Source organism: Labeo rohita, chromosome 5 (assembly GCF_022985175.1).
Source record: "Labeo rohita strain BAU-BD-2019 chromosome 5, IGBB_LRoh.1.0, whole genome shotgun sequence".
Lineage (NCBI taxonomy): Eukaryota > Metazoa > Chordata > Actinopteri > Cypriniformes > Cyprinidae > Labeo > Labeo rohita.
The window spans coordinates 35,765,109-35,788,419 of NC_066873.1; the positions used below are offsets into that span (position 1 = coordinate 35,765,109).

Sequence of the window (23,311 nt, forward strand, 5' to 3'; positions counted from 1 at the left end):
TTTCGCTTGGCTCTGTATGAATGAATGGCGGAGACGTGGTTTTGTGAATAGTGAAGCACACGTGAGACTCGCGGTGGTTTTCGGCCTTTGGGTCTGATTATATGATGAAATAAACGTATGAACTTAATCTCCAGAGCTGCTGTGAGAGTCTCTTCATGTGAATTTTACTGTTTCATCTGAGAAAATTAGCATCATATCATAGCGTACACAAAAACTAACCAGCAACTTGTCAAAATAAAAGTACGGTTTAACATGTAACAGAAATGTATTAGTCTCGTATATCTTTAGTTAAATGATTTCATTTTCGAATTTTGATATCGCTTGTAACAATTTTAAAAAGCACGTAGTGATGGGAGCTTTTCAAAACTCTGAATCAGTTAAACCACTGCATTGCAAAATTATTCACTATTTTGAAGCACTCCAACCGAATATCGCAAATCATTTGATTTTGATCGTACAGTATGAACAAAAGCGAATGTGAAGTAAAAATGTAATCATGCTATTTTAGCTTATTTTTCAGTCTTTCATCTTTCAGCTCTTTCATCGTGAGTCATGATTTTCACAGGATTCCGCATCCAATTCCGTGCCAAGCAACCAAGCAAGCTTGTTATGTCTGGAAAGCAAAATATATGGAGCTATAATCATAAGTAACTGTGTATGAAAATGATTACAAGTGCTCACTGTTTTACCACCTCTACTGTTAATTTCTGCTGGAAACTGCAGGGGTATGTACTTATTGGTACGTATTTCACGTCTTGTGAAAAAGTTCTCAGAGGTACGTTTTTGTCATTAGACCAGGTAACAATTTTCAGCATCATTATTCCAAACTTCAGAGTCACATGATCCTTCAGAAATCATTATAATATGCTGATTTGCTGCTCAAGAAAGCACCAAAGAAAGAATCTCAGTTCTTATTATAATCAATGATGAAAACATTTTAATATTGCTTAATATTTTGTGGTAACGATGATGTTTTTCAGGATTTTTTCAGGTCAAATGTATTCTTTCAAATAGATTTTTTGTAACATTATTAATGTCTTTACTGTCTCGTTTAACTATTTCAGTGTGAATAAAAACTTTACTTTCTTTAAATTTATTTTTACCAAAATCTTACTGACCAAAACATGTTAGTGTAATACATGCATATTTATGTATTTTAATCAATTTAGGTATTTAAATAATACAAGAAAATTTAATAAGCCAAAGAGCTACATCTTTCTTACACTATACCATAATTCAGTTTAATCTAAAGAAACTATAAATGCAGATTTAATCATTTCACCCAAAACTGGCCTACAGGTTATGATAAATAAAGGTTATGTTTGAAATGTATCTCATACATGGAATTATCAAAAAAAAAAAAAAAAAACACTCAATAATTGGCAACAAGTCAATAAAATGCTAAGAAAAAAAAAAAAAAAAAAAACATACTATTGGGGACCATCTGCCTCAATTCGGTGATGAGGCATCTTACTCCAGGGGTCTAACTTAAACTTTTCACTTCAAAATATCAAAGCTGCTTTCTTACGCACATATTTTCAATTGTTGGTCTTTGAGCCACATATTTTTGATTTTTTTCCCCCAGCATCTTGTGGCACAAGCACTATTATTATCAGTATGGTTTGCCAGGTTACAACTAGTTAACTTTTAAAAAGACATCTCAAGACTTTCCGTTCTATTTAATGCCTTTGGCTGAACTCCACAGTTGTTTTTGATCGATTTTTGCTTCAGAGTACTCATGCTCATCCCCAGGGCTGTGACCACCATAGACATTAGGTGCATTATATATACACACACACAAGCTTTAAGTACTACCCAAAATACCATAAGTGCACACACCTTTTCCTTCTTAGTTACAGACTGCAGAAAGAATGAACAAAAAGACAGTAAAAACAAAAACAAACCAAGAATAAAGTTTAAACAGCTATAAAATGCAAATGAGCAAACAGATCAACTCAAACACCACAATATCTTTCGTACACAAAATTGAAGGGAAGGAAAGAAGAAATCTAGATAAATAATTCTACTGGGTAATCAGAGGAAGAAGTTAAACAGAAGAGAAGAAACTCGCTCCCTAAATATTTGATTGATCTGCTCAAAGCATCTGATACGATGGCAGCGACTACTTCACTACGACTGTCATACATCAAACTAACGCATTTAGCTCTCACAAACCCACCTTCTGCCTGTCAAGCTGTACATACAGATGAAAGGAAAGATAGTAAAAACAACAGTCAATAACAGATGGATGAATGGCAGGGGGTGAGGGTGACATACAAGGAAGTTGAAATTTCAAACAGGAGCAGTCGATTGCTCAAGGGGCTATTCACATAGGATGCGTCTGTGCATTAAAAACAGCTAAAAAGTGGATTTAAAAAAATGCCTAACCACGACAACAAGAACAAAACTGCTGTGTGATGTGGCAATGACAGCAATCAGAACATAGCTGATGCCTAAATATGGCAGATTGTTAAAAATATGTTAAATGTCAAAATACTCTTTTGCTAGCGTAGCATGTTAGAACAGAAAGAGAGCTTTTATCATTCCACCATGTCTCAATATGTTAAATACTACCTTTTAAAAGTATGGAGTCTAGTAAGGTTTCGTTATTTTAAAGATATTTCCTAGGCTTACCAAAGATGCATTTATTTGATTAAAAATACAGTAAAAACAGTAAGACTGTGAAATATTATTACTATTTAAAATAACAACTATATTAATGATTATTTCAATTTTAATATATTTTAAAATGTAATTTATTTCTGCAAAGCTGTTTTTTTTAGCATTCAGTCTTCAGTAAGTCTTGAAAGCTGCTTAATAATTAATGGAAACTGATACATTTTCAAGATTCTTTGATGAACAGAAAGTTAAAAATAATAATAAAAATGTAACGTTTGCATGGTAGTGTTTGTGTACTTACTTGCCAGCAACACACAAAAATAAAACCATGGTAATTTAGGTGTGAAAATTATGAAAATTCATATAAAAAGTAAATATTATCATTTTATTTTTAAGTTTACTGTAAAATAATTGTATTTTTATTTAATACTACCTTTTTATTTTAAAGTACAACCACACAACCACAACCATACATTATTTTGTTTATTATTTTATAAAAAAGGTAGCAAGAACATCATATAAACTGTTTAACAGAATAGTTTAAGAGAATAGTTTTTGTGCACAAAAAAACCCCCCAAAATAATGACTTTATTCAACAGTTTCTTCTCTACTATGTCAGTCTCCCTTGCGCGTTCACAAGAATAGCGCGACACATGCGTGTGGTCCAGCTGACGCAGCGAAGAGAAGAAACCGTAATCCGTAATCGTTATTTTTGTTTTCTAACTGATTTTAGCAATGATCTTACTACCTTTCTGGGCCTTGAACATTTTAATTACATTGCTCTATATGCATGGTCAGAAAGCTCTCGGATTTCATTAAAAATATATTAATTAGCACTCCCAAAATGAAGATCTTACAGGTTTGGAACAACATGAGGGGGATTAATTAATAACAGAATTTTCATTTTGGGGGGGGGAACTAACCCTTTAAATGTAATGCTACCTACCTCTATATGCATTTATTTCTTTCTTTCCACACACACACACACACACACACACACACCTCGATGTACATTGACAGACTTGCAACACCTGACTTACACGAACTCAAGGACAGCAGAATATTTGTCATCACTGCACAGCATCATCATTAAAATGCAGAATTAATTGAAAAATGTCTGCACATGTCTGGATTTAAAAATGCCTGGACACAATGACACAATAGACACAGCAAAACACTCGCACTTTAGGTGCAGTCACTAGAAGAATGCCTGCTAAGCCTAAAACTGTTGCTGTTTTATGTCAGTTCTTTTGACTGACACGTGACAACACGGTACCAGATCTAATCTTTAGTTAACTATCATTATTTGGCCACTTTTACTGAAAAGAGGACAGGAAACCATGGGAATAAAAGATGGCCCATGATTGAAAAATGTTGCAACAGGATAACCACAATCACAGGAGCACATAATACAAACTATTGAAAGGTATACAATCAACAGGGTCTCACAACACACAATGTAGCCACTTTTTTTGTTTACAAAACCAACCTTAATCTCCTTTTCTTTGTTGTCAATCTACAAATAAAAATATATCACTCATTTTCAAATTACAGTCCAGTGTGCCACCAAATGCAAACACCAACCTGCTAAAATCACATTACACCACTTGCTCACCAATGGGTCCTCTGCAGAGAATGGGTGCCGTCAGAATCTGATAAAGGATAACTGGAGGAATGTTAGTACGGATTACGAATGTGTATTTTGTCCAGAAGCGGTGGTTTAATGTTAAAATGCCTTACTGATGGATTTGATTCTTACAAACATGCAGCTTTTTACTTCACAAGCCATTAACTAATGGACTGAAGCAGTGTTGATTACGTGTAGATTATGTTTAGACAGCTGTTTAGACTCTCATTCTGACGGCACCCATTCACTGCAGTTGAAGCATTGGCGAGGAATTTATGTAATGCTAAATTTTTCTAAATCCCTACCAATAAGAAACAAATTCATCTACATCTTGGCCAGCCTGAGGGGGAGTAAGTTTCAAGTACAGTAAATTTCGATTTTTGAGTGAACTATTTCTATAAATGCACAAACAAAAAAGAGTGCCAAAAAAAAATCAACCGTCTAGTGAATTCACCCCTACGGTATGATTTTTAAAGGTGATTTCTATTCAATGGACTTTCCAGATGTTTTACAGTCTAACTCTGCAGTTCACTGAGTATTTGGAGTTGTGTTTTAATTAGCCTGCATTATGTACTGATGCTGATGTTAACCCAACTGTAATCATTAACGTCACAGCTGGAGTCTAAAACACAAACTCCACAGGACACATGAAACAGAGTACTCACTCACCTCCAATTAAAAATAGAGCTTTTGTATCGATCTAATCAATATTTTTAAACTTGCATATAAGAATAGCTATATATATATATATATATTATATGAATACAGAAAACCTATTTTTCTATTCCTCACTTATGTTCTTATTCAGATCCACTGCTCTTGGTTGGATACAGGAATCAATTAAGGCCCAAATCCCAGCTGCAGAAGTGAAAGCTTTTGATTCTTTTTAAAGCTTCAGCGCTACATTAAATTATCTGGTCACAATTAATGGGTCAATTAGGCTTTAATGTGTGCTTTAACAGAGTGTGACTGCAATCTAAAGACCCGTCTGCTCGATCAGATTTTCCTAATCACCTTACCTTAAAGAGAAAGTTCACCAAAAATGAACATTGTCATCATTAATATGTCTCCACTCTGTTTCAAACCCTGTATTTTCTTTAATGTTACAATCTCTAATTGTGTTTTACATAAAATGACAACATGAATGAACAAGTAAATGAAAACTAGATATGACTAAACTGTATTTTCAACCAAGCTTTTGATTTTAGTCCATCCTTAAAAAACACTCACTATGATCTCTTAACATACCTCTGATCCTTCTGAATCCGAAATGCCAGACTGATAGAAAAAACATAGATACATAAGTCAGACAAAAATAATAAATAAACAAATACAATTATGGAAGTCCGCCACTGAATAAAATGTTTTTTAAAAAGGTACTGCTCACAATTCAGATACAAACTCCCAAATCTGACTTGTTTTCTCTGAATTGTGATAAATACCTGCAATTGCACGTTACAAAAGCAAAATTGCAAGATATAAACTTGCAATTTGGAGAAATTAAGTCAGAATTGTGAGATATTGTGAGACTTTTTTTCCTCAGAATTGCGAGATATAAGATATAAACTTGCAATTCTGACTTTTTTCTCTCAATTCTGACTTTATTTCTCACAACTGTGAGTTTAGATCTCGCAATTTTGACTTTTTTCTCGTATATCTGACTTTTTCTCAGAATTGCTATACAGTAAACTCGCAATTGTGAAAAAAGTCAGAATTGAGTTTACTGTGTATCTAACAATTCTGAGAAAAAAAGTCAAATATGCTATAAACTTGCAATTCTCAATTTATTTCTCATACACTGTAAAAAACAAAAAACACAATTTGTCGAGTCAGCTTAAAATAATTTGTTACCCTGCTGTCTTAAATTTTTAAGTTTAGTCAACTTAAGTTTAGTCAACTTCAAATGTTAAGTTGTACTAAGTAACAACTTAAAAGCTGGGTAAGCAACCCAGCTGCCTTAAAATTTTAAGTTGAATCACTTACTGTTGTCACTTAGTATAACACTTCAAGCTGAATTTTTTTTTTTGAGTTGACGGAACTTAAAATTGTAAGGCAGCTGGGTAACAAATTATTTTAAGTTGCCTCAACAAATTGTTTTTTACAGTGTAATTGCAAGCTTAGATCTCACATTTCTGACTTTATGGCAATTAAGACTTTTTTTCTCAGAATTGTGAGATATAAACTTGCAATTATGAGGTGTAAAATCTAATTTAGAGGGAAAATGACTGATATTTTCTCAGAATTGCGAGTTTATCTCTCACAATTCTCACTTAATAATTTGCAATTTTGTGCTATAAAGCTTACATCTTGCAATTCTGAGAAAAAAATCTATTTTTTTTTATTCAGTGGCGGAAACAGGCTTCCATTTAAAACAAAAAATGAATAAATAAATAAATACATAAATAAATGGAGCTTCACTTACACTACTTTTAAAAAGTTTGGGTTCAGTAAGATTTTATTCTTGTTTGGAAAAGAAATTAAAAGTTTATTCTGAAATGATGTATTAACCCGATCAAAAACAAGAACAAAGTCTTAAATGGTTCCATTAAAAAGCTGTTGAACTTTCTATCTATTAGAGACCTAAAGAAAATGTATTACAGTTTCCAGAAAAATATTAACAAGCACAAGTGTTAGTAACACTTTTTTTGTTTTTTGAAAACTTTTTTTTCATTGAAAACTGGAGTAATGGCTGCTCACAATTTAGCTTTGCCATCAAAGGATTATATTACATATTAAAATATATATTTTTAAAAATTAAAATATTACTGTTTAAAAAAAAAAAAAAAAAAAACTCAATGACCCCAAACCTTTTAGTGGTAGTGCAACTATCTGCTCTGTTGAAAATCTCAGTGCTAAAAACTTGCTGTACTGTACTAGCAGGCATAGGCTGTATGGTAATTGCTGCATTGCATCCGGTCGCTTAGTCACCGCGTATCTCTGTCAGTGTGAACAGCCATTTATAATGTTTTTCATATTTTTGATAAACAGCTTCATAAAGAAGCACATCAGGTGAGACGTATGCCTGTTTCTCACCTTAGCATCTGATTCATCTGACTGGTAATGAAAAACAAAGGACAAGATGAGTAACAGTGAAAACAAAGAACAAAAAAGAAAAAAAAGGTGCTAGGTAGTAGCAGAAGACTTTCACTGTGTCGTTGATTTACACAAAATCCTGCAAAACACCCACACACACACACACATTCATGTCATCACACATTCTTCTGTACTGCTGAGTTGATTGTACAGACCTCATTGCCTTCATCATCAGTGATGGCCTGAGCAGAAGGAGACCAAAAGAAACAGAATTGTGTGTTTGTGAACCCTAGCTTTTAACATATTCACATTTGCATGCATCTTTGACTAAATGTAAAATATTTAATGATAGTTTAAAAGACCAAAATATCATTAAATGCGACCCTGGACCACAAAACCAGTAATATAAATAATTGAATAAATAAGCTTTCCATTGATGTTTGTTTTGTTATGACAGGAAAATATTTGGGCGAGATACAACTATTTGAAAATCTGGATGCAAAAAAAAAAATCGAAATATTGAGAAAATCGCCTTTAAAGTTGTCCAAATGAAGTTCTTAGCAAAGCATATTTTTCAAGTTTTGATACATCTACGGTAGGGAATTTTCAAAGTATCTTCATGGAACATGATCTTTACTTAATATCCTAATGAGTTTTGGCATAAAAGAAAAATTTATCATTTTGACCTATACAATGTTTTCTTGGTTACTGCTACAAATATACTCTTGCTACTTATGACTGGTTTTGTGGTCCAGGGTCACAAATAATTTTAAGTAAAAAAGACTGTCATTTTCTCAATTCACTTATGATTGGCAGGTAATTAACAATTAATTTTGGACCCTATCCACAAACTCTCTCAACACACCTCCTCCTCATCATCCTCAGGCTCCTCCTCATTTTCCAGCTGGGAGTGAAAACAGAGATCAATGTTGAGTGATTTATGGATTTTATATGAAGAGAACAACACAACGGAGGGATGAATCATATGGGTGGCATATGGTGGTTTAAAAAGGGCACTGCAACCTAGTGAAAGTGTCTAAATACAACACCTACTAAGGCACAGGGAAGGTTGATGAGGGAAGGTTCTAAAAAATACACAGCTTCACCTACCCGCTCTTCCTCAACAGTATACTATACACAAAAAATGCATATGGTTAGCTCAGCTAATATAAGCATTCACCACACACACACACACACACACACACACACATATATATATCTACTCAAAAAATCTGAGAAACACACTAATGTCCAAAAATAGAAATAGCATTTTCATGTCTTCCAGCAGATGATTCACCAGAATTTCCAAAAAGATGTGGAACATTTGGATGAACTCCTGACAGATAATAAACATTCAGTTCATTGCTCACCACAAGTATATCATGCACGAAATGCCAGCAGGCCCATCGTCATCGAACCTAAACCATACACTTCAGTTTCCCCAGTTACATAGTCTCGCTAAAGCAAACGCAATGATGCTTTTAAACTGCGTGGTACGACTCGGCACGACTTTGCTTTTTCTCTGCACGACTTGGTTTGCGTTTCCACTTCAGTACCGCTTCAAAGTGGGTGGGATTACAAATGATCGTTATAGTTGCACCGCAACCTCATCTACTGACCACGATACAGCCATTTTTCTTTTCAAGTTGCATGCGTTGGTCGTTTAAAGCTTTAAAGTTGTTTAAAATGTTTCTTGGGGAATTTTTCTCCATATAGTAGACTTCAATGGTGCCCCCAAGACTGAACTTCAAATGGCTCTAAACAATCCCAACCAAGGAAGGTGTTTGATATTCTTTGCATGTTCACTTTGTAAACACTGGGTCGGTACTTCTGCAGCGATGTAGGGCGATTTTGAAGTTGGGGAAAAAAAAAAGAGATGGGAGTTTTTGTCGACATACCCTAACTGTATTGACCTGTGAAAAAAAAAACTGTTCATGCAGACCTAGACAAGAGGAGTGTCTGAAGTAAAAAATTATATAAATTGTCAATTTGTTCTGAAAATGACAGATTGCTTTGCTAGAAAAGGCCCTTCTTTCTTGGCTGGGATTGTTTAGAGCCATTTGAAGCTGCATTTAAACTGCATTTTGGAAGTTCAAACTTGGGGAAACCACTATATATAGACTATATAGAGAACATTCCTGAATTTTTTTTCCTCAAGAAACAATTTCTTATTGACTGAAGAAAGACATGAACATCTTGGATTACAAGGGGGTGAGTAAATTATCTGCACATTTTTATCCTGGAAGTGGTCATGACATGGATTTTTTTTTATTTTAACATGTTTCTTGAGGTTTACTTATAATGTTAATAAAGTTTTTTGCACAAAAAAACCCCTCATAAATATGTGGGAAAATAATTATTTTCAACCCTTATTTTGACCCTGTTTTTAAGGGAAGGGTCCTTTAAGGCTTCTTAGTAATCGGTCACTGTTATGATTGGCTAACGTCACTCCATAGAAAAATGTATCAACATCCCATCGCTATTGCATGTGTTTTGATCATCAAAAATCCAATCTGTAATTTCCAGACAAAGCATTATGAAATCATTTACTTATGGTTTGTGATGCAACTGCAGTTAGATCTAGTACCACTTCATCGTTCAACAAATGTTTCTTTGTGAACTCTCCATGACACTGTGTCTCAACATGCTCCGAAGTCCCAACAATCCTCTGACATGATCCGGGATGCCATTAAAAATAAACTATTCACTTGTTCCTAACACAGGCTCCCTTTTGATATCTGGACAAAGACGTGAACAAGCTGTTTAAATGAAATGCATCAAAGTGAACGTTCTTTCACTTCATTTGTCCTATTGACGACAGACTCAGAAAGTGTCAGAAAGAGAACACGCACCTGTATATTGCATCCAATGTAGACAAGATAGCGTCAGTGATTGTAATTGCTATTTGCTTTTGACGCAATGCAACACTCGTATTCAAATGATCGGCCTAGGGCTGGCCGATTTTTTCTGAACGTTTGACCAGTTCTCTATTTTTTATGATTTTTAACTAGTTAACTTGAAAATTTAATGACAACATGATTCAAGTAACTTTTTCTTTATTACCCCTCTAGTTAAAGAAAATTCTATTCTAAGTGCACCACATATGAAGTTGTCAGCATGACGTAAATGTTACACAAATCACTTGTTAAATATCTTTGCAAAAAAAAGATGCATGAACTAAAACTACATCATCTACAAACTTGTCTCATACATATTATATGTTCAAAACAGCAGCTTTCAGCCTGTCACCGTGATGCAAACATGAAATATCAGACATATAGTAGTAGTTCTTTACACAGGTTTTTTTTTTTTTTTTATTCGATTGCTCTGCTTTTCCATTGTTTTTTTCTATGTAAACACAGACACGTTTGACTTTTGCACTCGGGTTGCATGAAAAGGCATTCTAAAAAAAGGCGGCGCTCAAGCTGAAAGAAGTTCACATCTTCGTAAACACAAAAGCACATTTTGTGTGAATGGCGGCTAGCGATTGAGCGCATCACATGTGAGTGGTTAATCATGTGCGCTGACGTGGTTGGATCGTTCGTTTCTTTACTGTTATCATTGGTTTATTGTCGGTAAATCACGATTCCTCGATTTCTAACGAATAATATCATGCCAAAACATTATATTCTAATTAATCAATAACATTGGAAAAATCACCAAGCTTGAGATCAGCCGTTAAACTACTAAACGCCAGTGGGTGGGGCCTGTGGTGAGAAGATAACTGTTCATGGATGTTTTGCTCTGGAGGCAGTGTTTATGCAAATGTTTGTGCCCATGTGACGTCACCTTGCACCTTAAGCTGTTTTTGGAGCTTGATTAAATAAATGCTTTGTTTATAAAGAGGAGGACATTTTAAGCTATGAAACGTGCAGGATATTTTAATGGTACAAAGACCATATATGCCTTATATGTCAAAAGTTAAAGTTTATTTAATTTTTAAATTAAGCAAATTTATTTTAATTTTTTTTAATGTCATGAGTCAGGACACCTTTAAATCTAGCGGGTTTGGTGTCTCGCAAATCCAATGACGCTGGTAGAGACAATTCTCTCTGACCAATCAGTGATCCGCAGTGTTTACATGTCACATTTTAGTATCAGCAGGGCTGGCTTGGAACTAGTACAAGTAACTGACAAGTAACTAGTAAAGTAACTCATTACTTTTTAATTGACAAGAAAATATCTGAGTTATTTTTTTCAAATAAGTAGCGCCAGTTGCTTTCTCCCCATTTATTGAATAAAAGCTCTCCTGTCCCCATGTTGAGGGAAATCAGGAGTAAGATGTTAGTTCTAGAATAAATGCGAACATGCATTAATTCATCTCACTCACAAAAAACAAATTCAGTGTTCCTCAAAATGAATAAAAACTGTGAAATTCAATTTCATAGTATGTAAACCTGCAACAATTAAATAACAATAATAAAAAAAAAAAAAACTTTTCTTAAAGTCTGAGTCTTTTGGTGTGAAAAGGCTTTTACATTTGCCAAAAATTAAACTTTTTATAATAAAAACAAACGCAAAAGTAACGTAAAAAAGTAACTTAAAAAGTAACGCAAAAGTAATGTAACACATTACTTTTTCATAAAAAAAGTAACTTAGTAATGTAATTAGTTACTTTTTAAAGAAGTAACTCAATATTGTAATGCATTACTTTTAAAAGTAACTTTCCCCAACACTGCTAGGTACTGTACACAGTGGAAACCCTGCATAAAAATGACACAAATTCATGGTAAATCAGTGAATTCTGAGGTAATGTGATACTGTCTTAGATTTTTGGGAAAAAGAACCCACGCTTTTGAATGGTATTGTACCTTATAAGGCACTACGTTTTTGTTGCATAAACAAAAATTACCATAATTTCCCTTCATATTTGAAGTGGCTTCTTCTCAATTATATGTCAATTTACCATAGTACCACCACAGAACATTTTCTAATAGTACTGCAGCAAGTAACAATCTGTAGGAAGTCTACAAAAAAAAACACCTTGAAAAAGCCTGTAATAACTTCATGTTTCACTCACCTGTTTGGCTCCCATAGATTCAAACATCTTCTCCAACATGACACGCATCTGCTGAACGTTGTTCATCAACACACAGGGCTGCAGGAGAGACAGAAAAGGACGAACAGCACAAGGACAGATAAAGAGATTTTTGCTGTACGTTAGCAGACAATATAAAATTCTTAAAAAATTGGTACAAATAGTGTTTAAGTGTTTGTTAACACTCACCGTTTTTTCTTTCTCACAGTAAGAGGGGAAACTCTTGGTTAGAATAGCACAATACTGCAGGAGCACTTTGGTGATAGTCTGATTGGGAAAGGGGGGGAAAAAAGGAAAAGAAAGAACGCTATTACACCTAAATGATATGTAGAATAAATTAACAACACCTTGTTCTGAGCTGGTAATCTGGAAAGGCAGACAAATTGACTTTGTTATTGAAAACTAATGAATTTTTCATGTGAAGATGCATTAAATTGCTGATTTGTTTCCAAAAATAGGCCTCAATACGCCGATTACCAACAAAATGACATCACGATTATGATCATGTCAGATGATTGCATTTAGTATTTAGTCACCGTTTTCAGTAAAACCTAATAAAATGTAAATGCATCTCAGCTCCTACAAAACCTGCGTAGGCTTCAACAAAGATGTCTCTGCGACAGACGTCTAAGTTAAATATGACTCACAGGCTAAGAAACAGATGGTGACGTTCTAAAGACAAACACTCTGTGTGCCAGCAGCTTATATTTCTCTTGCCTCCATTTTCACTCTATTATCTTTCTGTCAGACTCTTCCAGTTTCTCTGGAATAATCTTTTGAATGTAGTATAAAATATTGATTGAGTCTGTTGATCTTCACCTTGGCAAATCGTCGGTTGTACTGGGCAACCACTGCAGGATCAGGACAGTCTAATTTCTTGATGATTTCAAAGCTTTGGTTGAGCTGAGTGAAGATGTCCACGACTGAACAGGAGAACAGAGCATGCTCAGATGTCTGCTGGAACTGTGGAAAAAACAGAAAAGATGTTTCTTTAGCAGGAACTTTTTGCCCCATGTCTTTTGTTTGTTTATTTCTATTAAGGTCTAAATGGCATGAAAATGAGATGCTTTTTACAATTTATTTATGATTTGTTGATTGATTTTTATTGATTTTTTAAGTAGAAGAAGTTTTCTTCACAAATCACATTTCATATTTCATCATAGACATGCTCTGGCTTTAAAAGTTTTCATATTAGTAAATAAGCACTCTTATTTTCTTATTTTCAGGGGAAAAACTGGAGCAAAATGGTTTGTGTGGTGGAAACTCATAAAAATAGATATTTGAACCAATTGAATGATTAATTTCACTCTTTGTTCATATTATCATAGTTTCAAACATGAAATATTATGTATTTTCATTTTTTAGGATTGAAAGTCAGAGTCTGAGGACAGGCCTAAAGAGCTGTTTCTTTCTTTTCCTCTATTTGTTTAAGGACATTAGTAATTTTACCAGCATGGATCAATAAAATTGTTTAAATTGATAATACAACACTTATGTTATGAAATCTTTCTATTTTAAGTAAATGTGGTGCTTTTGAACTTGAAAAATGCAGCATATTCAGCTTTGCCATTACAGAAAAAATGGTAAAACTTTACAATAAGGTTCATTTGTTAACAATGGGTTAACTACTTTAGTTAACATGAACTAAGAATAAACAATACTTCTACAGCATTTATTAATCTTAGTTAATTTCAACATTTACTAATGCATTATTAAAATCGAAAGTTGTGCTTGTTAACATTAGTTAATGCACTGTAAATTAACATGAACTAACAATTGACGATTGTATTTTCTTTTTTCTTATTGATCATTGTTCGTTCATGTTAGTTAATATATAAACTAATGTTAACAAATTAATTCTTAAAACAATTGGGCCAAAATGGTTTGTGTGATGGAGACTAATAAAAATACCTATTTTAAAACAATTAAAATAATTAATTTCACTCTTTGTTTACATTATCATAAACAAGAAATGCTCATATTTTCATGATGATGGAGTTTCATATTTTAGGATTAAACTGTTCCTTTTTTTAAGGAAACTAATACTTTTATTCACCAAGGATGCTTTAAATTGTTCAAAAGTGTCAATAAAACATTAAGCAGAAAAAAAATCTTAAGCACCAAATATTCAGCTTTACTATCACAGGGGAAAAAAACTATCACATTTTAAAATATATCAAAATAGAAAACAGTTATTTTTAGTATTTTAAGTAACTATAAGTATTATTAAATATTTGATCATCCTAGGAGAGCATAAGAGACTTCTTTAAAAAAACATTTTTACCAGCCCCCCAAATTTTGAACAATATATTGTATTTTATACAATACATTGTAATATTTAAAAATCGATAAAAGTTTTGGAAAGTAACATAAATAAATGATGAAGCCATTGTAGAAGCATTTCTCAAAACCATTTTTCAAAACAATTCAAATTTGCCCTTTACATAACGGAAAGAAAACGTCTGTTAATTTTAAGAAACATCATCCCCCCTAACAGGTAGAAGACAGCAAGTAGCAATTTTATTTGACAGGGTATGTTTTAAAGCCTGGTAGACCAAGAGCGAAGAAGCCATATATAATAGAGAGGACAACACAGAAAGGTTGCACAGCATTTTCTGAACCATACCCCCTCTCTTTTATCCCTCTCAAGAGCTCCATGCATAAACTCCATCGACACTTCCTCATTCTCAGCCAGCCACTGGAGAACAAATGGCAGAAACCACCTACAGATGGGAAATGAAAAAGAAATATAGAGAAACAGGAGGAGGAATAAAGCAGGAGGGCAGCGAAGCAGCAAGTGGTCAAGAACGTTTAAACAACAGAGGAAAGCATAGTCGATTTGGGACTGTAGGTGATGATAGAGTGTGAGCGAGAACATAAAACTTCTCAAAAGAAGAACAAACTGCAGATTATTTGAAAAAAAGAGAGAAAAGTTTAGCCAGAGATGCTCTGAAAGAATTTTAGCAGCAGGGTGACTCACGATGGGTACTCCGGGACAGTGTCGGAGAAGGCGGGCAGGTCATGGACGTATTCGTTGTAGAGCCATTTGACTTTGAAATGCAGATTCATATAGTCCGCACTTTTACACAACCTCAGCTTCTCATGCTCTGGGGAAACAGCAAGCATGAGTCAACAGTTTAAATTTCTTTTACCTTGTCACGAATTTCACCCAGTAAACATTTACTCTCCTTTGCCTTCAACATATGTATTCTCCAACAAGCAATAAACTAAGAATGAACTGCTTTTTCATCTGAAATCCTCTAGCTGTACAGGCTAACGCTAAGAAATACATTTTACACACATATGCTACCATTCAAAAGTTTGAAGACAGTATGACTTTTTTTATATATATATATATTAATACTTATATTCTGCAAGGATGCATCAGATTGATTAAAAGTGACAGTAGAGACTTTCACATTGTTACAAAAATCTACTTCAAATACATTCCTGTTCTTTTGAATTACATTTAAAATGTAAAAATGTATACATTTTTTCCACATTAAGCATTAAACATTAAGCAGCACAACTTTTTTCAACATTGATAATAATAATAAGAAGAAAATAATAATAATATAATAAAATAATGATAAAATTCAGCTTTGACATAACAAATACATTTTAAAATATACTAAAAGAGTTATTGTAATACATTTAATAAATTAGTTATAATACATTTTATTCTTGATAAATTAAATGTAGCCTTGGTCAGACGTTTTACAAAAACAAAAAAAATCCTGCAACCATCCTGCAAACTTTTTTGAACAGTAGTGTACATGTGCACAACACATACATTCTAACAGAACCTTAACCATACGTCTTACCAGCATAAAAATCAAGTCCGCGAATATGGAATGTGGCAGGTGCTAAAATCAAGAAAACAAAGTAGGAGAGAATGGAGAGGTGAAGAAAACTTGAGAAAAAATGAAGAAAAAAAAAAAAGTGCAGGTGTGTAATGAAAGGGTGGTTTCAGAAGAAGAGTACTAGCATCAAAAGGAAAACATCATACTCCTACTTGGAAGATCTAAAAGGAAACCAGGGGTTCTATTCTCTAACTGTTGTAAAAATAAGAGAATGAGATGCTGTCGGTCTAATCAGATTCAATGATCTATGCTAAGCTATGCTAAAAGCGCTACCGCCAGACCCGGAGATCAGCTGAATGGATTCGAAAATGGTAAAACTCAACTGTTTAACTCTAGGGGAGTTGGACAATGAGCCTATTTTCAAAAAAAGTGGAGGGATCCCTTAACAACGCAAAGCTCCCTCCCCAGCCAACCCTAAAAATTATTAAAGCTAAACTGCAAAATAAGTCGTTTATGTGCACAGTCACAAGTATGAGCACATTAAACCCCACCGGCCATAATTATTATTTAGTACTCCGCAACTTGGCCCACACAGTTGTGGTGATGTAAAAAGGAGGAAGTAGGGCAGATACTGTCCTTAATCACCCTAACGGTACTAACATTCCTTTTGGTATCAAAGCTATAGAAGCTATTATTAAAGGGAACCCTGGGTATTAAAAGAGAAGTCCACTTCCAGAACAACAATTTACAGATAATGTACTCACCCCCTTGTCATCCAAGATGTTCATGTCTTTCTTTCTTCAGTCATAAAGAAATTGTTTTTTTTTGGTTGAACATTTCAGGATTTTTCTCCATATAATGGACTGATATGGTGCCCCGAGTTTGAACTTCCAAAATGCAGTTTAAATGCGGCTTCAAACTATTACAAATGCGGTCGTAAAATCCTAAAATGTTTTCCTCAAGAAACAAAATTTCTTTACGACTGAAGAAAGAAAGACATGCACATCTTGGGATGACAAGGGGGATTTACATTATCTGTAAATCTTTGTTCTGGAAGTGGACCTCTTCTTTAAGACTTGTATGGCTTAATATAACATAAATGATGTTTTTACTAAAATATGTTGTAGACAACCCATAAAAGATTTACGTTATTTAAAGAAAATCCACATCGTTTTAGACATATATTGTACTATTGGGGGTGCCATTATTTTGATGACGTGAAATGGCTGCACTCTGTGAGCTATTCCTGCTACCTGTTGCTATTTTCACCACAACACAACTCAGAATAAACAACTTGGAAAATAATTTACTGATACGATGCCACATTGTGTGGCTTTTGGTTGTAAATTTAAGACAAGGGCAACAAAAGAAGCAACCGCTTTCCTAGCGATAAGAAGAGGAGAAATAATGGGAAGATGCCTTTGGACAAATAAAACTTAATAAAGACCTACGTCTTTGTTCTCTCCACTTTAGCCCTGATGCTTTTGAGGCTTTTAGTAGACCACACCTAATGAAAGAGCTCATAAACGGCAGAGACGAGATGCTAGAGGTCATCCTGGGCAGGATGTAAACATGTTAACACTTGTCATGCCACTGAAAGAGTTTCTTAGTGTGGATTTTACTTGATATCCAGGGGCATTTAAACTCCTTGTGGGAAAAAAAAATAGATGGTACAGCATTTGGTTTAAGCCTACGCTTATATCCATCGCCACCTCTAAGCTCTTTCAATTGCTGTGGTCATCATATTAGCATTTTAGTTGTGTACTCCAAGTTGGAAGTGCAACTATTTGACGTCACTGAAATAATGGCGCCACCATAGTCCAAAATATGTATAAAACAATGTGGACTCTTTCATGAATTTTCTACTACATATTTCAGTAAAAGACATCATTTACATTATATTAAGCCAAATAAGTCTTAATACCCAGGGATCCTTTTAAAGGCGTTGGCAGTGCCTAAAATATTGGAATCACAACTCATTTTAAATGCAAATTCACATTACTTCTCAAAGGTACAGTAGTAAAAATTGCTTGATTAATCTAAAGATCAAAGAACTGGTGAATATGAACATGTAAACTTAACTATTTGCAAAGAAATGTTAATTAACAAAGTTGCAACAAAATGTTGCAAAAGTCTAATTATGGACCCTTTGAGGGAACACGTTACTTTGCGTGGAACAGAGTGGTGTAATTATTTTGCATTTATAACAAAAAATGTATGCCCAAGTTCACACTCTCATTACTCCAATAGGCTTTATAGAATTGTCCTTTACCATTCTTCCAATGTTTGTAGACGATATGATTAAGAACTGAAGACAGACACAGATAAAAAAGGAAAGGTGAAATGATGTTAGGAGTAATACAAAAAATTTGTAGTGAACACAGACATACTTTAAGGCAGGGTGCTCAAAGGGTCGGTGTCCTGCAGAGTTTAGCTCCAACTTGCCTCAACACACCTGCCGGGAAGTTTCTAGTGTGTCTAGTAAGCGCTTGGTTAGCTGGTTCAGGTGTGTCTAATTAAGCTAAACTCTGCAGGACACTGGTCCTCCAAGACCAAGTTTGGGTACCCCTGCTTTAAGGGCACACATGCTTCCCATACATATTTCTTCATACCTTCCAGTGCATACTTCATGTCCTGAGCAAACAGTGTCCACATGACCTCAGCACTGACCTTCCCCACATCCAGCTCCTGAGGAAACCTGCAAAGGACACACCAGGTTAAACATAACAGCTCAAAGTGTTTGCATGTGATATTGTGTGTGTATCTGTGCAGTGACTGACTGATTTATGATCGAGCTGTAGGAGTTCCTGTCTTCCTCTATGATGGAAACTATTAAGGTGATGAGCTTGGGCCAAAAGTCCAAATTCTGTACACTTGGTCCTGGTTCCTCTACAGCAGCATTTTCCTCCTCTTTCTCATCCTTCTTGTCTTCCTCTTCTTCACCCTCTTCTCCCTCTTCTTTCTTTTCTTGTGGTTTCTGTTGTATAGAACAAGTGCATGACATGACAGAATAACAGATATTAGAATCATAGAACGAAAGAAGAACAGATAGATAGATTCATACACCTTAATTTTTTTCATGTTTTGTTATATTGCAGCCTTATGTTAAACTGGCTTAAATTACTTTTTTCCACATTAATCTACACTCCATACACCATAACGACAAAGCACAAAGCAGGTTTGTATCAACTTCACAAATTTCTTAGAAATAAAAAACTGGAATACCATTGCATAAGTATTCATACCCTTTTCTGGGACATTTGAAATTTAGCTCAGGAGCTTTCATATTGCTTGTAGATGTTACTACACTTCAAGTGGAGTTAAACTTCTCCACACACCTCTCATTAAAGTTATAACAGCTGAAAATGCATATCTGAGCAAAAACCACACCCTGAGGTCAAAATAACTGCCTATAAAGCTCAAAAACAGGCTTGCATCAAGCACAGATCTGGGGAAGAGTTCAGAAAGAAATTCTGCTCCATTGAAGGTTCACAGAAGCATGTAGCCTTTATTATCTATAATTGAAGATGCTAGGACTCTTCCTAAAGCTGGCTTCCTGGCCAAACTGAGCAACTGATGGAGAACGGCTTTGGTTAGACTGGTGACCAAGAATCTGATAATCACTCTAGTTGAGCTCCATGATCATATATGCAGACGGGAGAAACTTACAGAAGGACAAACATCAATGCAACACTCCACCAAACTGGTCTTTATGGGGGTGTGGCCAAACTCAATTCTCTCCTCAGTGAAGACGCATGAAAACACACTTGGAATTTGCAAAAAAAAAAATAAAAAGCCCCTAAAGGACCCTCTGTGAGAAACAAAATTCTCCATTCTGATGAACCTCAATTCCAAGCATCATGTTTGAAGGAAACCAAGCACTGCTCATCACTTGCACAGTAGCATCCCAAAAGTAAAGTGTGCTGGTAGCTACCTCATGCTGTGGGGCTCTTTTTCAGCAGCAGGGACTGAGGGACTCGTCAGAGTAGAAGGGGCACTCAATGCACCAAAATATAGAGATAGCTTTGAAAACCCAGTGCAGAGCATTCAGAACCTCAGACTGGGCAGAAGGTTCACCTTCCAACAGGACTATGTCCCCAAGCACACAGCAAGAGTGCAAGAGTGTCTTATAGACAACAATATCCGTGAGTGGCCCAGCCGGAGCCTTGGCTTGAACACAATCAAATATTTTTGGAGAAACCTGAAAATGTCTGCCAGCCCCCATCCAAGCTGACAGAGCTTGAGAGGTGAAGAGGTGAGGTGAAGAATGGCAGATAATTGTCAAATGCAGATGTGCAAAGCTTGTCGCATCATACCCAAAAAGACTTGAGGCTGTAAAGGTGCTTCAACTAAGTACTGAGTTAAGGGTATGAATACTTATGCAATGTACTTATTTATTGTTTTACTTTTAATAAATTTGCAAAGTTGACACAAATCTTTTTTTTTTTTTTTTTTTTTTGCTTTGTCATTTTGGTGTATGGAGTGTAAATTGATGTAGGGAAAAAAGGTAATTAAAACCAGTTTTATATAAGGCTGCAACATAAAATGTCAAAAAAAAATGAAGGGGTATGAATACTTTCGCAAGGTGATAGATAAAAATAGATAGATAGATAGATAGATAGATAGATAGATAGATAGATAGATAGATAGATAGAGTTAGTTTATTGAAGATACTCAGAATTATACTGATGATTCATGGGCCTGACCTTTATGAACAAATGTGGTCTCTATGGTAACAGATCAATTCTATAAAATATTACTCATTTCAGGCTGATGTCCCAGGTTGAAATGCTAAAAAATACATGAGAAATTCAATCTCTAATAATAACAATCTAAACAGAGATATCCAAACTTACTGTCAAACACAAGTGTAATCATCCCCATCTGTGTGTATACAAACACACCTGTGCATGCCATGAATATGTTTACTCACAGGCTCCACGGCCGGCTGGAACTGTCTGTTGTACAGCTCTTGGCAGTTGTTAAAAATGTACTCGTATGTGGAGTTGAGGCATGCTTTCACGCAGTCTCTAACCACATGGGCGGCACGCGGGGGAGATTGCAGTTCCAAAACCTGGACACAGGGGGCACCGGAGAAGACAAGAACGTGTCTACATAAAAACAATGTAACACCCGCTAACAAATCAATAGTGACTAATCCCCGTTATGAAAGCCCGCACAAAAGCCTCTCTCTTTCAGCACAAAGAAATCAATCTTCATCTCAAACCTTCTATTATCCTTTTCTACTGTATGAACTCAGGCAGACAGAAATGACAGAACGTTTACTCAAGACTATATGAGAAACAATTGAATTACTCATCTCTATAGGATCTGTCACTCAATATATGTATTACAAATAAGACCCACATCCCTGTATCTCCCAAAGACAGCAAGAAGGGCACTACAGCATGACACTTGATCTACTTTAGAGGTACGTTATCTTACCTTCAGTCTGAAGAATGTAATGCTAGTCAGCAAATCCACAGTGGATTTGAGATCTGCTAGACGTGGTTTACTGCTGGCTGGGAAATTATTCTAGAGATCAAAGGGACAGAATGAAGATCACAGGAAGCTTGAGTAAGAAGCACAATATGACGTTGGTAAAATGGATACTTCAGAAGCAGTAACAAATAATAACTTATGCACATGTACAAAATCGTTTTATCATTATATTTAAAAAATATTCCAAAAACATACATTTATTGTAGGGTCACAATAATATACTCTGTGTATGGTAACACTTTAGTACAGGGACCAATTCACAATGTTAACAAGCTACTTATTAGCATGCATATTGCTAGCATATTGGCTGTTTAGTAGCACTTATAAAGTGCATGACAATATTCTACATCCCTAATCCTACCCAATACCTAAACTTAACAACTACCTTACTATTAACAAGCAGCAAATTAGGAGTTTATTGAGGTAAAAGTCGTAGTAAATGGTTCGTTTATAGCAAGAATTGGAAGTGTGCCCATATATAACGAATATAACATATAAACATAACGTTAAAAAAAAAAAAAAAAAAAAAAAAAAAAAAAAAAAACATTTTGTCTTGATATTTCATGTTTCTATAGGCACAATGATTTTTTTGGTTATGTGTGGATTGAAAATGTTGTTCAATGTTGAAAAATTGAAAATTTCATGATTGGGTATGACACATTCACATTTTACAAATAAGTATGATTTTTTTTTAAACTAACAGATTTTTTCAGCTTTCTTACATAACAGTCACATTAAAACTTAAAATTATTTTATTATGAAAGTGAAAGTCTTTAATAGTTTAATAGTCTCTATGTCTTTAATAGTTTATGCATAAATTGTATTGTTTTACTCTTGTCCATGACCCCACTTTCAATCTTATACGGTAAAAATCCATTATTAATATTAATGATCATTAACAAATAAATAATAAACAAACAAATAAATTAATTGAGGTTTCAGTGAAGAGCTTGAGAAATATAAGATGTAGTATTACAACAAAAAATGTAAATATAATGTAAACAAAGTATTATTATTTTCTGTCATTTTCCAATGAAGCTGTCTTTTTTTTCACACCACACTATCCTAGACTGCATCAGCTGTGTCTGTAGATTAAGTTAACTTAATGAACATGATGAATACTTACTCTGTATGTTGACAGGTCAATACGGAGAGAGTTGTGGAGCTGATCCAGCAGTCTAACAAACCGATCTTTCTGCATTAACAGAGAACAATAAATCAGTGGTGAATAAACCTAAACAAACAGACAAAAGAATTGGCTCTTTCCTTCTGTACTTGGAAAAGCAAAGTATGATTTAGTTATAAAGCCAAAGGGAGTCTGGTGTCAGAGAAACACATCTTGTGGGGTTTTAAAATTTTTTTGCTCTGAATGGAATCTAGACCTTGAGCCAAGGACACCGAGTGTGGACACACATACACACGTGAACAAAAACATACTGTGCAAACACACCAGAGACAGGCTTTTGGATAAATCCGTCTCATGGCAATGAGAAAACCTGAAAGGGAATCAAAGGGTCAGGGACACCGACAAGGTCTCAGTTATTCACCATGTTGTATCTTTTCAAAATCCTTGTATGAGCAAGACTCCTACAGAGAAGGGTCCAGTACAAGAAAAGGAGGGGATGGGAGAGTTTGTGCTGTGCACAAATCCAAGCAGCTGTGCTCATGCTCGGATAGAATCAGAGGCTC

The 23,311-nt window shown here is 34.7% G+C and overlaps 1 protein-coding gene across 1 annotated transcript in view; it reads right to left on the reverse strand.

Moving 5' to 3' along the window:
- The window catches only part of LOC127165389 (uncharacterized), a 95,285-nt gene that overhangs the window by 15,647 nt on the left and 56,327 nt on the right, over positions 1-23,311 (reverse strand). The window contains exons 14-31 of the mRNA XM_051109979.1: positions 22,749-22,817; positions 21,566-21,655; positions 21,054-21,194; positions 18,901-19,097; positions 18,733-18,818; positions 15,298-15,424; positions 14,944-15,040; positions 13,137-13,280; positions 12,507-12,584; positions 12,300-12,377; positions 8,390-8,410; positions 8,145-8,183; positions 7,495-7,521; positions 7,280-7,300; positions 5,495-5,524; positions 4,109-4,135; positions 2,180-2,194; positions 1,840-1,860 (exon numbers count right to left, since the gene is read on the reverse strand). Of these exons, the coding sequence (XP_050965936.1) occupies positions 1,840-1,860; positions 2,180-2,194; positions 4,109-4,135; positions 5,495-5,524; positions 7,280-7,300; positions 7,495-7,521; positions 8,145-8,183; positions 8,390-8,410; positions 12,300-12,377; positions 12,507-12,584; positions 13,137-13,280; positions 14,944-15,040; positions 15,298-15,424; positions 18,733-18,818; positions 18,901-19,097; positions 21,054-21,194; positions 21,566-21,655; positions 22,749-22,817 (1,308 nt within the window). The remainder of the gene's footprint in view (positions 1-1,839; positions 1,861-2,179; positions 2,195-4,108; positions 4,136-5,494; positions 5,525-7,279; positions 7,301-7,494; positions 7,522-8,144; positions 8,184-8,389; positions 8,411-12,299; positions 12,378-12,506; positions 12,585-13,136; positions 13,281-14,943; positions 15,041-15,297; positions 15,425-18,732; positions 18,819-18,900; positions 19,098-21,053; positions 21,195-21,565; positions 21,656-22,748; positions 22,818-23,311) is intronic.